This window comes from Poecilia reticulata, linkage group LG1 (genome assembly GCF_000633615.1).
Source record: "Poecilia reticulata strain Guanapo linkage group LG1, Guppy_female_1.0+MT, whole genome shotgun sequence".
In the NCBI taxonomy this organism is placed as follows: domain Eukaryota; kingdom Metazoa; phylum Chordata; class Actinopteri; order Cyprinodontiformes; family Poeciliidae; genus Poecilia; species Poecilia reticulata.
Window position 1 is genome coordinate 27,259,172 of NC_024331.1, and position 17,232 is coordinate 27,276,403.

General features: G+C 36.9%; 2 protein-coding genes across 3 annotated transcripts; one reads left to right on the plus strand and one right to left on the minus strand.

Moving 5' to 3' along the window:
- Nucleotides 1–582: 582 nt before the first annotated feature.
- Nucleotides 583–5,996, minus strand: lgsn (lengsin, lens protein with glutamine synthetase domain). Its single transcript, XM_008418538.2, has 4 exons — nt 5,810–5,996; nt 3,781–4,444; nt 2,068–2,234; nt 583–1,895 (listed from the first exon to the last, which is right to left on the minus strand). The coding sequence occupies exons 1-4, from the start codon at nt 5,831–5,833 to the stop codon at nt 702–704; spliced, it is 2,049 nt and encodes a 682-aa protein (XP_008416760.1). The 5' UTR covers nt 5,834–5,996; the 3' UTR covers nt 583–701.
- A 2,942-nt stretch (nt 5,997–8,938) lies between these two features.
- ptp4a1 (protein tyrosine phosphatase 4A1) lies at nt 8,939–17,232 on the plus strand. Of its 2 annotated transcripts, none has more exons than XM_008418551.2 (6): nt 8,939–9,099; nt 11,902–12,577; nt 13,989–14,081; nt 14,598–14,728; nt 15,915–15,989; nt 16,102–17,232. In XM_008418551.2, exons 2-6 carry the CDS (start codon nt 12,473–12,475, stop codon nt 16,199–16,201), a joined length of 504 nt encoding a protein of 167 aa, XP_008416773.1. In that variant the 5' UTR covers nt 8,939–9,099; nt 11,902–12,472; the 3' UTR covers nt 16,202–17,232. The 2 variants fall into 2 exon arrangements, with proteins under 2 accessions (XP_008416773.1, XP_017163072.1); XM_017307583.1 differs by having other exon boundaries at nt 11,905–12,577.

A 17,232-nucleotide genomic window follows, 5' to 3' on the forward strand; every position in this document is an offset into this window, starting at 1 on the left:
GACTCGTCACACATTTATGTTTTCTAACATGAAGTAAATCGACTCCAGTAACTCTATTCAGGGTCAGATCTATTTAAGTTTATTAACAAAGCTTTCATATTTATCTCCTTAAGGTGCTGAGAAGACCACAAAGACATGGATTTGCAATAAAAGATATTCTGATGTTGTAAAATAAAGATAAAATACTTTAACCAACAACTTTTTGGCACTTTGCATTTAAGTTTATAGTCATTGGAAGAGTCAAAAACTGAAAATGACTATTGAAAAAAGTTAAATCCTATCCAGAACTTTCACACACCAATGACATTTTTTAAGGGAATCAGAATTGCATAAATATGCATCACGATGATTCAGCAAGTTGTTTCCAAATCTGCTGCGGAGACAGTGACCCCAAGAGGTCAAAATGGTCATTACAACAGTAAGCGAACGACACAAGATGAAGAAAAGGCTTCATTAATTCTAATAGTAAAGCAGATTTTATCTTCCTTTCTAATGTCTAGTGTCTTCTCCATTTTGCTATTGTGTAAAACAACCTGTTTTGTATTGTTTTTATGTAGATGAAACAATAATGAATCGTACATCTCATGACTTCAGAATTCACTTTAATTTGTTTTTAATAAAATATGAGGAAAACTTTGTCTTGCTTGACGAGAGAAACTGTTATATCTGTAAAATTATGAGCGAAAACACCACAAATAAGTTCAAATGAAATACTCTAGGCACTTGTTCCTCTCGTCGTCCAGCTCTTGGGTCTCGATCTCAAACTTCTTCATGGCGATGAAGTATTGAACAAACGGCTCTCCGAGGGCACTGCAGATGACGTGATCCTCCGCCAACGCCTCCAGCGCGTTGTCCAGCTTCACGGGAATGGCAAACTCCCTCTGCTGGCCGGGAGTTTTGTTCAGAATGTTCTCAATGTTCAGGTTTCTCCTGATGCCGTCCAGTCCTGCGGCCGTCGTAGCAGCCAGGACAATGTAAGGGTTCGCCATAGCTGAGCCTAGCTTGTTGTCGATGTGCGTCTCCCTCCCGCCATGACATTTGATATTAAAGGAACTGCTGTTGTCATTGCAGCCACACGTGGCATACAGAACTCGCTTGGGGTCTTTGATGGTTTTGGCGATGTGGCTCCGGCAGCCCAGGCCGGGTGACATCAGGCAGCTGAGCGCTGCAGAGTGGGTGAGAAGTCCCGCCAGCCATTTTCTACCAATCTCAGACAGATCTACTTCCTTTTCGCCACTCTGGAAGAGACTGCGCCGCCCATTAGCGTCCCATAGGCTATGGGAGAGCACACCGGCGTTATACAGGCCGTCATCGGTAAAAAAGCTGGCGATGTAGCTGTGCTTACGAGCCATTTCTTTAATGCCAGTGCGGAAGGTAAAGGCGCTGTCTGCAGCCGCGATCCCAAACTCCGGCCTCAAATTGATCTCCATCTGGCCGGGTCCACTAGCAGAGGCGATGCTGTCGATGTCTGCACCCATGCAGTACATGCTGTCCACCAGTTGCTGGAAGAACGGGAGGTCGTGGTTGCTCAGCAGCGTGGTGGCAGGGAACAGGAGCGTCTTGGGTCCGATTCTGTCCGGCGCTCCCAGAACACAGCACTCGTAGGTGAAGGATGAGTGCAGGGAGAATCCCAGGCTCTGGAGCTGACCGAGCAGCTGCTTCGCTATAAGGCGAGGCGAGGTGCGGAGGGGGCTTCCTGTTATGGTGCATGGATCACATATGACCCGTGCTGTCTGCTCAGCCCAAGGCAGGACTCTGAAAGTTGAAAGGTCAGGGATCAGAAGAACATCACTGCTGAAGCTAGCGGTGTTGGCGTGGTCCACTTCGTTGCTCTGCGGGCTCAGGGTCAGCTCCAAATAGCTTCTTGGCATGGGAACCCCATATATTGCTTTCTCCTGTGATGATCCATTAAATACAAAACAAACATTTCAGAAACTTTATAGGATTGTAGAGACAGAGAAACAAAATACCTTTTCTTCTTCTCCTTACTCTCAGAAACCAGCTGACACTTAAATTAAGTTTTATCTCTGTCATTATACATAAATAAAGCAGATTAATTTGAGTTACATGGAAGAAGCGGACAGGCACCGTCTTGGACCGCGACACTCCGTGGAGGTCGGTGGCCTCAAAACGGACGAAGTTGATGTTTTCTCTGGCGATCTGCTGCTTGATTTGTTCCATGGCTGAGAAAAACCTCAAGTTGCTGGAGAATTCAACGGCTTTGTTGTCGTTATCTGCGGAAAACAATTTAACATTTGACATGAATAAATATGTTGTATTTCTAAAACTTACTGTTCAAGTGTTCGCTGAAGAACTTTTACAAACATTAAGTCTAACACTGGACACGTAACCAGATGTGTGTCCAGAAGTTAATTTACTCAGTGGGGAATAAATCAATGGTGCCACAATTATTGGTGGACAACTGCGTTCAATTTCCAGGGACACTTGCTTCATGTCTTCCCCTTCTCTCTTTTCCTCTTTACTAGATTTCCGTTCAATAAGGCCACTAGTCTAAAAAAAACCTTTTTTATAAAACATTCTAGAACAGCTTACCAGGTTCCAGATGCTTATATTTGTGATGGTTGAACAAAAAACGTTTTTTTCTAGGCATCACTCTCAAACAATCCCCTCTCATGTTGAGATTTTCTAGGTGGTTGTCATGGAGACTTGATGACCTTTAGCCCCCAACGTGTACTTTAAAGTAGAAGTCAATGATGTGCAGAAACACAAAGCTTTGAAAAGCTTGTCAGTTTTTGAAAGTAGATTTTAATTTAATTTAATTTGTCCTAATTTATTTAAATTATTCTTGAATTGTGGTCAGGGGCCACACAAAACCAGTCCAGGGGCCACAAATGGCCCGAGAGCCACACTTTGAACACCCTGGCACTAGAAGGACCTTGTCTAAATAAATGATCAAAGCTTTTAAAATGTGACAAAATTAAATATGAAGCTTATTAGGCATTATGTTTTGTCATTGTCTACAACCATAAAAACTGATAAAGCTAAATATTTTTTTTAAACTTGATCTGTTTGTAAATATTTCTACTAACTTGTCTTTCACCCAAAGCATCATCAGAGATGGGTAGAGTACGCAAAAATACTATTTCAACATATTTTTACCTAAGTAAAAGTAAAACGTAGCCATAAAACAGTATTTGTAAAAAGTCTACTCAAGTCCTAATCAAATTATCAATCATTTAATATTTACAAATTGCACAGTCTGATGGACCAAAATATAAAGTTCAATAGAAATGTTGGTCTTTTAAGGTAAAAAAAAAAAAAAAGACTAATTTATACAAGGAGCAAAAAATAACAAATTCAGTTAAAATATATATTTTTTCCATATCAGTTTCTTTCAATAAAAAAACCTATGAAACTTTAACAAAAATAGCAGGTGTGTGTCCGGTGAATTTTTGGTTAAAACATGTTTTTCATTCAGTGGGTAGAAAATTTTTCTCAAGTAAGAGTATAAATACTTTTTAATAAAATTACTCAAGTAAAAGTGAAACGTACAGCATAGTGAGAACACTCCTATAAGTAATTTAAAAAAATGTTAATCAAGTAAATGTAAATTATCCAGCTCTGATGATACTTTATGATAGAGTCACTGAAGAAAAAGTAAAAAGTAAATTGGAGTAAAAATACACCTACAAGTATTTTTTTCCAAAAAATTACTTTTTTTGGAAAAAAGTAATTTTTTCCAAAAAAAATAACTTTTTTTTGGAAGTTACTAGTTACTGACTTAAGTAAGTAACTAGCCCGACTCTGAGCGTCACTGACCTGAATCTCCCGTCTCTCCCCAGGCTCTGCTGCCTGAATGTGCGTAGATCCTGACTCCAGGCTGCCTATTTGTTTTGGCAGCAGACCTGATTGAGCTGGATGCATCCACAGCGGGGGGCAGATGAATAGGCGTACTTTCTCTGGAGCTGCCCCCCCTTCTGGAAGCATCAGACTGAGGTTTGAAGGTGCTGAACGCCCTGTGAGGGTTGTCATCGTCCCCCCGTCTCTCGCGTCCTACACCGCCGCCGCTGCTGCTCCCATGGAGGTACGTAAACGGACTTCCTGGCTTCCCCTCCTCTCTCCCTCGCACGCTGAGCAGATGACTGTCCCTCAGGATGCTCTTCAGCTCCTCCATGGTCTGCTGGTGGACACCCAGTCCACCAAACGACACCTTAGTCTGGGATGATTCGTCCTTCATCCAGTCCTCCTTATGTGGACGTTCCTCCAGTCGCAGATCTTCATCTTGAGGACCAGATGCAGAAACTGGAAGAGGTGCTGACGGCATTTCAGAACTGGTCAAACATTGGTCAGGAGATGGATCTCCTCCTCTGCAGCTTTGACCCATCATAGGTATATACTTCTTAGTTACTTTAACTCCTTTCTCTTCTTTGCCTAGACTCATTTTTGTTCCATCTGTTTGGTCTTTGCTTCTGCTGGGACTCTCCTGTAAAAAAAAAAAAAAAAGTCCCAAAACTGGTGCTGAGACACTGACAAAGCAATAATTAAAGGATTTTATTTGTCTTTAGATACCTACAATAAAAATGTGTTGGCACTGAAAAATGACAAGACAACATTTTTGTTGTTTGTTCAAACATCTTTGTAATAAATATTACGAAAATGATTATCCTTGTAAAAATAGCTCCTTGTTGTACGATTTGCTTTACCCTACTGACAGAGTTGGATAGCAACTAGTTACATTTACTTAAGTAACATTTTGAAGCAAAAATTTACCTTTAGAAGTATTTTTACTACACTGTACCTTTTACTTTTACTTGAGTAATTTCATTATTAAGTATCGCTACTCCTACTTGACTAAACTTTCTGGATTTCCTACCCACTGAATGAAGAACAAACTAATTTTAACCAAAAATTCACCAAACACAAACACATACCTGCAATTTTTGTTAAAGTTTCATCAGTTTTATTTTGACAGAAACTGAATTGGAAAAATTTTCTTTTGCCTGATTTTGTTATATAAATTATTTTAATTTCAGTCTTTAAATTACCAAAATTTAAAGCTTTATATTTTGATCCGTTTGATTATGTAATTCTTAAATATTAAATGATCAATAATTTGATCAGTTACTCAGTACTTGACTGGGCTTTTAGCCAAAAACTCTTTTACTCTTACTTGACTAATTTCTTGGACAGCTACTTTTTAAAAATACGTTGAAGTAGTACTACTCTTTTTGGGGTACTTTACCCCTCAGTTATTGAGAAGCGATTGTTTGTTGACACTAACGTTTGCCCGTGACGTATGTAATGCGCCAGTTCGACTTAGCTTACCGGAAGTTGCCGGTGTTCTGTGCTGTAAACAACTTTTAGCTTTACTAAGCCGAACATAACGGCTGTTAATGCTAATTCAATGTTTTGAAGCGTAGCAAGCACAGACTGAACGGTTTCGTTCATTTTCTCTTCCACTATAAAACTACGTCTAGTTTTGTAGCCTAAAACTAGACGTAGGCTACAATTCTAAAGTCGCGCAGAAAATCGACGTCGACAATCGATTTTCACTGATTGGCCCGGTTGAAATTCTAACGGAATCCAAATGAGTGGCGAAAGATTAGAGGCGAGATAAACGGTCAGGCTAGTACAACAAGAAATTTAATAAACGTTATGAAGATACATTGTGTACTTCACCACAAGATAAATAAAATAAAAGACAAAAAACAATAAAAAAAATACTTGAATAATTGAAAATAAAAAATACTTAATTTATATTTTTAGATTAAAATACAATCTATATTCGTTGCACACCTTCACAATAAATTCAACTAAATAAAGAAAAAAAAAGATGTTGAATTGTTACCTTGAAATCTTCAGAGTCATTCATGTCTGTCTTTGTGCTGATTAATAGGAAATTGGAATTTGATTTGCCCCCATTTGAAGGCCGAGCTTCACTTGCACATTAATTTTTATAGACAATTGGTACAATGGTGACGGATTAGAACATTCTCTCCAACCCTGACAGCCACTGGAGACCAGCTGCAAACTGGCACCAGCCAGTCACTGGTAGGGACTGAAACATTGTTGCTCTCATCCCATTGGTGGAAAACGGTAATAATTGAAACTGCAGAGCGAAGCAGTTTCCAGAAAGAATGATCAGGATTTCTAAACCTATTATCCAGAGTCTGGTAGAAGTCAGTTAATTGACATTTAGTCACCAAAAAGGCAGAACATTATCATCGTTTTTTGTTGACCTATTTATGTGATTTTGGTTCTTAACTTTTTACAGGTTTTGATGTAAACTGAGGGAGATAAATAACCCTTTATTTTAGCTTCCAGAAACACTGATGTTGCCTAATTTTCTAACCTACACACACGATCTTAGTGTTATTTGAAAGTACTCTTCAAATGGCTGTTTGTTTTGACAAATAATTTGAAAATCTCAAAAACACACCTATAATTTGCAATTGGAAAATGTGCTCCGAAAAACTGTTTGGAAATTGTATACAAGTAGTAAAATAAAAGTTTAACAGTTCAACAGTTGAAAACGTACACCTTTTAATTCTGAAATAGTAACAAAAATGAAAAGCAATAACTATGATTATAATTCATCTAATAATTTACAAATCCTGTAAAAGTAGGACCATATTCAGAGCTAGACTGGTCTCCACCAGGAGGCAATAACATGAAAAATGATTGTGTAATGTATGTTTGAACATTTAACTATTGCTTAAAAAGTGTGTGGAGAAAGAACACATACAATGAACATTATTAGCTACTTTATTTTGTTTTGTATTACTTTAAAAAAAAAGTTTCCCATGGGATCAATGAAGTATTTTTGAATTTAATTAAATAATCACTATGGAGATGTACACCAATGTTTCTATTCAACATACAATTGAACAACAAATCAATTCAAGAGTATCAATCAAGTTTGATGAGTGCCAAACAGAGATTACTCTAGACTTTTTGTGTCTAGAGTAATCTAGACACACAATAAGTTATTTGACTTATTGAGTCAAAATAACTTATTGAGTTATTTTGACTCAATAAGTTCAAATTAATGATGTTTTTAAAAACTCTCTGGATTGTTAGTTTTATTATATTCTCCACTGTTTGTTCAAAGTATCAATAAATACCAATAAATTTGAAAAAAAATGATTAGATGCAGTTGCTGTGTAGAGATTAGTGCTATACATCACACTTCTCCATGTGATGGGTGCCCTAAATGGGAATATTTTTCAGCAGTACTTGTTTATGTGGGTCTATAATTTCTGTGTCCCGCAGTCACAACCATATGATTACCTATATAGTAATAAATTGTTCTTTATCGTTATCTCTCAATAGTACCACAAAATACTGTGGTAAATTTTTAAGTCAATATTGCCCACCCCAATGTACATTTTATACAATAATAAAATAAAATATAGGGAATATATATGCAATATGTTTAATTGTGATGTTTATTGATTGTTATTCTTCTCCAGCAGTAATGATCCCATTTTTTTTTTTTTTTTTTTTTTTTTGGCATATTTTATTTCCTTCCTAAACTGTTAACTTGTTATTGAGAAACGAGTCAAACTGGTTCCATAGTTTCGCAGGAAAGTGTGCGGGTCCTGTTTCGAGTCGTGTGGTCGTCCAGTGTCCTGGGCGTCAGAAACCACCTGACATGCGCCTCCTCGGGATGAGTCTGGGAATAACGCCGCACATTTTCAGGGTGGGGTTTCCAGGGATTGCATCAAGGCAGTGGCAGTGAAACACAAAAACAATCGAAACCGGAAGCAGAAAGTTCAAAATAAAAGTACCTGTATCATGAACGTTCTCTTTAGAGTACATTTTATAGACATTGTCAACAGCAGGTCTGATCAGCAGGTCCTGCTATCTCTTGATAATGATTTTATCTTAGTAAATAAGGACATTAATGCAGCATTTGCACCAAATATTTGCAAGAAAAACTATGAATAACCAGTTGCACCAGTAGAGTTTTCATATCTGAAGAGCCCTTACACACCCTACAATCTCTACATATCAAGAAAACGGTTTTAGTTATTAATTTGGTTGCAATTTGCAAAATGTACACTCTCTTTTGTGAACAATTAGCAATATGACAACTGAAAGGTGTGAATTATACAAATATTGCACATAACATGAGATTTGTATCAACCCGCACAATATAAAAATTCTAGTAAATGAAGTTTATAATAGAGTATCAAATTACAGCAGCTATAATTTCAAGGGACTTTTCTTGTAGGTCCAATTCAGATGGAGTTACAAAAAACAGTTTCAGTTCATAGCAATACAAAACAATCATAGGGTCACATTACTGTTTTTTCTACAACGCAATTTAATCCAAGTTTTAATTCAGCTCAAAGTCATCTGATCACAAAAAATAAGTTAGTGAAACATTATATACTTGAGGTAGTCTAAGTAGCTGCATGAGACATTTAATCCTGAGCAAGCATGTAATGACTAAATAGGACAACTTTGTATTTGCAGCATATCAAAATTCACTGGGAATTATAGGAACAAAAAAATGTCAATTTTAACTTAAAATATTTTAACCTGTTCTCTTCAGGTTCCCAAGTATCTGTAAGCTAATTCAAAGTAGGAGTGAGTATTTATCGTATTATAATTTATTATGACAAATTTCTTGTAACAAAGTTTTGATTTGTTGTTGACACAATAAATTCCAATGAATTATAATTTTTTTAAACTGTCTGTTACCTAAAAAAATAGTAAGTAATTGTTCTTATCGCCACTTTTATCACAATAGTGCCACAAAATATTGTGATAAACCATTTAGTTTATATAGCAAAAAAAAAATCCTAATTTCATTCTCAATAAAAAAGGCAGTTAGTCTTGATATGAATCATTTGTGTGTGTTTTAAATATTGCATGTTGATGCTCTTTATTCAGGCAGTTTGATTGGCAGGCAGTCTTTTATTGTGAAAGTCGTAACCGGAAACGTCACTCGGCATTGCCTCATCTCCGGTTCGTGTCAGTGTCTTCTTCCCCGGCAGATCAGCAGACTTCGGCTCAGCTCGGAGAAACAACACCGGACTGTATGGTGGAGAACCGTTTCATATTCTGACCGTTTTTCTTGGGACCGGCTGTATGATTAAGCTACAATCTTCAATGAGTAAGCATATCCCAGTAAGTAGCGGTTTTTCTGGCTACCATTTTGTTTTTTGTGTGCGTTTTTTCCAGGCTCACCTCTTCGGGTTTTGTTCTAAAATCAGGACGGAAGCTCTCACCAGCTGGCCTTCACGTTTCCTCGATAAAACCGCGGCCTACGCGGCACAAATTTAATCAAATTTCTCCTTACTCAGACGTCAAGTCTTTAATTTTTTGGATTTCGCTGCAGAAAGTCAAAGTAAACCTATTTCAGTCCGTGTTTTTAACGGTAGTGAAGGTTTTTGTGCTGGTCGCCATGCTTTGGAAGCAGCGGTCGGATGCGCAGCTGAACCGGTCTTAGCCGGTCACTCGAAGTTTCTCTTGGTTGAAGTTAACGAATCTTTGGATGAAATCAGTCACAAACACAGCCAATACTTTCCTTTTGGGTTTATACACTGCTTTTTTTGGTGATGTTTGCAAAAGGCGTTGTTTTTTTTACCTTAAAAAGAAGGCTATGTCTTCAGGCCTGTTATTTGATGGCGCCCCATCTGAGCTGGAAGGACACGTTTAAAGTTTTTAACGAAATGGCGAAATTATATTGGTTAATAAAGGATGAATATATTTTTCTATGTTTTATCTTTATATATCGCCTCCCTTTCTAATAGCTTCTTTGTTCGACCCACAAAATGTCCACCAAATGCTACCCATCAGCCAGAAAATAGCGGATTATCGCAGCATAATTGAAGAGCTTAGGTTTTAGATTTGCCATAAATGAGGAAAAGCGCCATTGGTGGAAAAACTGGGCTTCAGAGTTCTTGTTGGTGTAATGGTCTGAAACATTAGGAACTGAAAAGACAGTAAAAAAACAATTTAATTAGCTTGATGGTATATTAAAACAAGAAATATTATGAAATCTGTAATGGAGGCCTCATGAAAAAACAAAAATCTGGCATAGATGTCAGAAATGACACATCCTTTGTATAACACTGGTGGCCATTACATAAGATACTACACAGCATTACTGTAGGTGATTTATTTTCCCTTATTCCATATCATCTGCTCTGCTGCAAATTATTAATCCGTTTTAACCCCGTTAAAACTGATTAATTTACCACCTGTTGTGTATAAGTTCATGCACATTTTATAGAGTTTAATTTTAAATCAGTTATGCATTGATTTAGTTTCTTTATATTGACACATTTGTTTCACTATTGGATCAGGATTTTGCTCTAAATAGTATATTTTAATTTCTCCCTCAATATCTTAAATATTTCTGTCTGTCACGCATAACTATTTAGAGATATGCAGACATATTTTTCAGCAGAAAAATGTGACTGACGTCAGTGTTTCCCAGCCCTGATTCTCAATGCAGTCTGCCCTGCATGTTTTAGATGCTTACCTGCTTTAACACACCTGATTCAGGTGATTACAGCCTGTTAATCAGATATCATTTGAAGTCAGGCGAGCTGAAGCATGGAAACACCTAAAACATGGAGACCAGAGTTTGGAAAACATTGTTCTACATGAACCATACAGAATTTTCTCTGATTTCTGACGTCTTCTTCCGATTTTATGGCACTACCAATTTCAATTTTACCAGATTTTAAGATTTTTACTCATGAGCTACATTAGCAGAAGATGTAGGAAGAATATTTTATCTCAAGGCAATCCAGCTGGCAACGGTTATTAATCATATTTTGAGCAGAGGTGACATCACCTTGTGTGAATGAGGTCACTGCAGTCAGACTCTGCAAAACACTATTTTACTGTTTTAAAGCAAAAATAATAATGGAGAGTTCATATTAAACTGGCTTTATCACTTTATATTAGTGATTTAGTAATTAGTGTGGTTAGCATTACAAACAACAACGTAGAAAATTTTGATTACTACTTTAGCAGTTTGATTTCTAAAAGGCTGCCAGTATTTCTAAGTCTGGCATTTTTCATCACAGACAAAGGTTAAACGCCTCAAAGGCCAAGTCAGAGTAATTTTGCTCTAGTCTGCCTTTCAGCGCCAGTGGTGGAAATCATAATTTGATTAAGATTTAAAAGGCTATAATGTGATTATAAGTAGATTATTGACACTGCAATTGACAACTTATAATATAAAGAGCTTTCATATGAATTAAAAACAGATCAGAAACCAGGGCTGGGCGAGTTGACTGAAAAATGTATCACAATATAATGATTTCATATCAGTCGATCAAAAGTTGTTGATTAGGTTTTTTTAGTTTTAAATATCTGACTTACTGCCAAACTGCTGACATAATCTATTTTCTTTTGGGACGGTGTTGCAATTTTCTCCTTTCATCCTACTCTTTTGTTTATTTTTAAGCAGCTTTTTAAAAAAACTGCTACTGCAGAAGTTACTCAGCTGGTGTTGCTAGGTAACCACAGTGAGTGAGTTGCTAGGTAACCACAGAAGGAGTGGTTAGTTGATGCTATCAACCTTGCTTAGCTATCCGTGAGAGGTTGAGCAACTGAAGTCTTTCTCATAGAAGTATCTTAATCTGTAAATGAGTCCAGAGGAATTTAATCTATCATGTGATTTATTGCGACAGGCCTATGCGTCATCAACCAAATTTCTCTGTTTTAACAGATTATTAAGGACTTTCTTCCACAGAACGAGCGGTTAGTTGATGCTATCAACCTTGCTTAGCTATCTGTGAGATTGAACAACTGAAGTCTTGCTCATGAAAGTATGTTGATCTGTAAATGAGTCCAGAGGAATTTAATCTATCATGTGATTTATTGTGACAGGCCTATGTGTCATCAACCAAATTTCTGTTTTAATAGATTATTAAGGACTTTCTTCTGTTTTTTTATTGTCTCATTTCACAGCAGTTCTGTGGTGTTCTGGGTCGCACATTTATGGAGTTTCTGAAGGGCAGTGGAGACTACTGCCAGGCTCAGCACGCTGCCTATGCAGACGAGTGAACAGCAAAACTTGCATCCATTTTACATACTTGAGCCACCGGAGGGACCCTGGAAAGTTTACAGGACCGGGAAACCTCCCAGAACCAGCGATACTTCAGCCTGGATGGGGTAACTCCACCCGCTGCACACTGCCCTCGTTGGCTTCCACCCGGCCAGACTCAAGGTGGAACCAGCCTTTTTTTGGGGTTTTTTTCTGTTGTTTTCTCTTCTTTTGATTTCATCCCAAAGGAGAGGATTTTAAGTTGCTTTTCTAATTGCCTGCCACTTCGTCAACTGGCATCTCCTTCAAGTTGCCAGCCATTTTTGATGATTTAGCCTTGCCAACCTTCTACAAAGACCGGGGGATATTTTGTTTCTGGGCTTCCTTGAGCTCATTGGACCTTTGTGTTTTACATTCCCTCTAACTGTTTACACTTGTGTTGTCTTGTTTTTTGGAATAAGTTTACGTTTTGTTAACCATTTTTACATCGTTACAATGGCTCGCATGAACAGACCAGCCCCTGTTGAGATAACCTACAAAAACATGAGGTTCCTCATTACCCACAATCCCACCAACGCCACCCTGAACAAGTTCATTGAGGTGAGACACAATCTCCATTCTGAGTTTTTGCCAAATCAATATGCATCAGTGAAATAGGATCTAAAGTTTTAGCTTTTTGTTGAGTAATGCTGCTGTTGTCTTATAAACTTCAAAAACAACAACATAAAACAGTATCAGGTTGTAGCAAAAAATGCTAATTTCCACCTGCACCTCGTGGACATGTTGATGTAATAAAGCAAGATTTAAGAAATCATGAATTTGCAAAGAGCCAGTATAATAATTTATTGCATAGATTTCTAAGAATTCATTTTTCAGATCTCACTATGACCAACCAAACCAAATTATAAACCAACAAATGATTCATCTCACCCGGTACATGTAGCTGGAGATGGGCACCAGCACCCCTCCCTACCCCACTAGGGGACAAGGGTGTGAAGAAAATGGATGGATGGACAAACGATTCATAAAACTATTTCTTTGGCTTCATTAATAATGAGATTTGTCACCATGTGGTGACCGTTGAGTATAAGACAGATAATCTGATTAAAAAATGTATCTCCTCTGCCTTCTCCCAGTGTTGACTAGAAACAACCAATCAGAGCCAGGAGGCGGGTCTTGGCGCTGTCAATCACCCTCCTTTGCAGATAGCATAGCCTGTTATGAATGTTCAGGGCTAGTTGGCATAATCACCAATGACGGCAGATGAACTTTTCCTGTCACTAAGTTGTTTCTATGCCATTGCCACATTGAGCAGCAAGTACATGAGACTAATTGACAGCATGAAGACCCTCCTCCTGGCTCTGATTGGTTATTTTTGGTGCAGAACGGTGCATTTCATCAGACAGCAATAGTAGCTGAGGGAGGAGTTGGAGGAAATCAATATTTTCACAGCTTATCTCTCATATACAGTCACAGTTTTAACAAATATGTAAAAAAAAAAAATACTTTTTATAAGTTACATGCTGCAGCTTTAACAGACACATTTTTGTCAAATGTGCAAACATTTTATAACTACAACATTTTGAAAATGGCAAACTATTCCAGTGACCCATCATGACAAGAGAGGATTTTTATTATAAAACCTACATTTTTGGATGCTGCACTCGCCTCCAGAGGGCGCCCTTGTGACTCCAGTCATGTCATCTGATCTCAGACAAATTTTCTTAAAGGTGGAGCAGCAGTGTCATGAAGAACTTGATAAACTAAGATGTTTGCATCAAAGTTTTTTATATATATAAAGTAATATTTAGAAAGTATTTAACAGAGATTATATTGTCTAGATTTCTTGCTATTAATCTTTATTTTGATTCAAGAGCTTTTAGAAGTGTTTTGCATGCCTGTGACCAGTTAGTCATAAAATATGAAGAAGCATATAATTTAGATAAATATGGAAAAGCAGTAAAACTGATCACATCAGGTTTCCTAATCGGTTGTTGATATTTTCCCGCAGGAGCTGAAGAAGTACGGTGTCACCACCGTGGTGAGAGTTTGCGAGGCCACTTATGATTCCACCCTGGTGGTAAAAGAGGGGATTCAGGTTCTGGTAAGTCCAGTCCTGTTGCATGACTGATCAGCAGCAGATAAACTGTCTAAATTAATCTCAGGATAAATTGATCATTTCCACTTTGATATATTTTTTTGAAGGGCAATTTTCTTTTTAGAGACTTTATATTCTATTATATTGATAGTTTTGATTGTAAGTGGGGTTTTTCCCTCATTTTATTTATTATTTTGAATATTTAAAGGTCTTTCAGTTCCAGTGTCATGTGTTCTTTACAATGTTGAAGTTTTAGTCTTTTAGAGGATGAACTTGCAATATTATGCTGTTATTATATTATTTGAAAATGGTCTCAAAATAATGCAATAATTACTGACATCATTACGTTAGCATATTTTTCTAATCTTGCGTCAGTATTTGGTGTGTAATTAGAAATGGATGTTCAACAGGTTCCCCCTCCGTTTCTCTTTCCATTGTAACCAGTTCAACCACTCCTTGTTTCCAAGAACAGGGATCCATGACATAATTTCCTCTTTTTCTTTTTCCACTCATCTGCGGCAGGATTGGCCATTTGATGATGGCGCTCCTCCCTCCAACCAGATCGTGGATGATTGGCTGAACCTGCTGAAGCTGAAGTTCAGAGAGGAGCCTGGCTGCTGCATTGCTGTCCACTGTGTGGCAGGGCTTGGGAGGTAGAAATCCATCTTTATTAATGATGCAGGACTCCTTTTGCAACAATTAAATTAATCAAAATATCCTCCAATAATAATATGCAACAACCAAATACCACTAACTTATCCAAAATTAATGAATTATATTGTTGGCCATTTTAACACAGGTTGTTTCTATTGTGTTCTCTTCCTTACGTTTTCCGTCAAACTATCAATAAAAGCTACTAGTGCCACAAAAAATTATCGACCCAATATAAAGATATTATTTTGTTTTTTATAAATTTTGGAAAACTTTAAATTAGCACTTTTTTTTTTTAGAGTCAACTGTTTTTGGTCTTAATGAGAGAATTGATGTCAAAACTTTACATTTTTGCTCCCTAATTTTTATTGTTTCCAGGTATGTTATCAATTATCGGCCTTTGGAATTGGAAAACTATTGAATATTACTTTAAAAAGTTAGCGTTAACTAACTCATTTAAATCAGCGTTAACTAACTCATTTAATGTAAATTTAGCTCAATTTACATTCTGATATTTTTGAGGGAAATTTTATTTCCAAAGACATCACAATTCATTTCATTTGTTTTTGGTTGTTTTATTTTTGGATATGTAGAATATCTTCCAATTCCAGTCTTTCATGTTCTTTACAAAATTAAGTTTCAGTTTTTGAGGCGTTATTATTCCACTATCAACATAGTACTTGAAAAGTGTCTCAAAACAATATTATTTATCACAATAATTAGTGGAAAGATTTATTGTCCAGCAAAATTTTTGGTGCATCTCTAATGTCTAGTAATTTGGTTTTGAGATCAAATGTTCGTTATAAAATATCTGAAGCTTCAGGTCATGCATGTTTTTTCTTCCCGTTTTATAATAACGTAAATATAATCATCCCATTTATCTTCAGAAATGCTGCCCCTCTGACAAGATGCTGCCCTGGGTGGTTGCCCATGTATCCCATATCAGAAACGCACAGTTTTAACAAATATGTAATATATATATATGAGATCTGATTACTCTTTTAAGCAGGGACATGATAAAATTAACTTAATATACTTTCAATTCTTTACTGATGGTGAATTGTGATGTAATTGTATAATAATGATAAAATAATTCAGATTTTTCTCCCATCATAGTGAAAGAAAATGTTCTTAAACATGTTTGTAGGATAATGACTCAAGTTTTTAATGGATTTTGTCTTCCTGCAGAGCTCCTGTCCTGGTGGCGCTCGCACTGATAGAATGTGGGATGAAATATGAAGATGCTGTCCAGTTCATTCGACAGTAAGCTTGTGTAACAGTTAAAATTGGGATTTGGTGTCATAAAAATGCTGTCAACTTTTTATTTTTAAAAATTTTGAACACTGAACTTCTCGCTGCCGTCTTTTTTTTCCAGGAAGCGTCGAGGAGCGTTCAACAGCAAGCAGCTGTTCTACCTGGAGAAATATCGTCCAAAGATGCGCCTGCGCCATCGCAATAACTGCTGCATCCAGTAGAGCCAAACCCCATTCCCTCCTGCCACGCCAGCCCAAAACCTCCCTAAAACTCATTACTGAAAAACTCATTTCATCCTCGCTACCTTGCTTTCTTGGCAGGTTGGATTGTTTTTTTTTTTTTTTTGTTTTTCTTCTTTGTCTTTTGCCATTGTGTTGAAGTATTTTACTTTGAAAAACCATGTGCTGTAATTCAACTTCCCCTCTCAAGGCTTAAATAAATCACAAGTGTCTGAGGGATAACAAGTTGTGTGAACAACATTGCCCAATAAAAAAGTAAAACTATAAAAACATGAAGGGCAGTGCTGCGTTGTATCTTTGTGAAATGTTGGATTTATAGTTGTTGCAAGTGTCCCACAGATTTTAATTGGCCGCTATGTTAAAGTACTGCAGAAAAAAGTAATGTAACGAGTTAAAATCCACTCTTCCTTCCTCCTGTTTGTTTTGTTTTGTTTAATTCAGTTTCAAAAGAGTAGAAAGAGATATGCCTTCCTTCAGATCACATGGATCATTCATAAATGCCTTACGAAGTGAAACCAAGGCAGTCGTGCCACTGGCGTCTGGGAAAGAAAGGTGTTTCATTTTTCTACTTGGAATAATAAAAAAAAACAACAACCTGTTGCCTTTGTCTCGTGTACGAAGTTACACTTCCCTTTCATTTAATTTTTTATTTAAATTACCTTGCTGTCATATTTATCAGTTGAACGTCTGAGTTTATTTTATTTATCAAACCATCTGTTTAATATTTCACTGCCATGCCATTTGGTTATCTTTTTTTCTTTTTAAACCTGGTTCAAGCTGTTTCAGCTTCAAACTGGACTTCCACCATCTGCGATAATGTGTATGCCTTTTTTTTCCGTTTCTGTCCATAACTTAAAACTTGCATACTTGATGATTTTATGTATTTGAAAATGTGTACTATTATTAGGTTGGCTATTTATACTATCAATGGATGTGTGATTTAGTACAGTGAGCGACAAAGTTGTACGTGTTCACCAACTTGTGAGATTACATTAAATGACACTGAAAAAAAA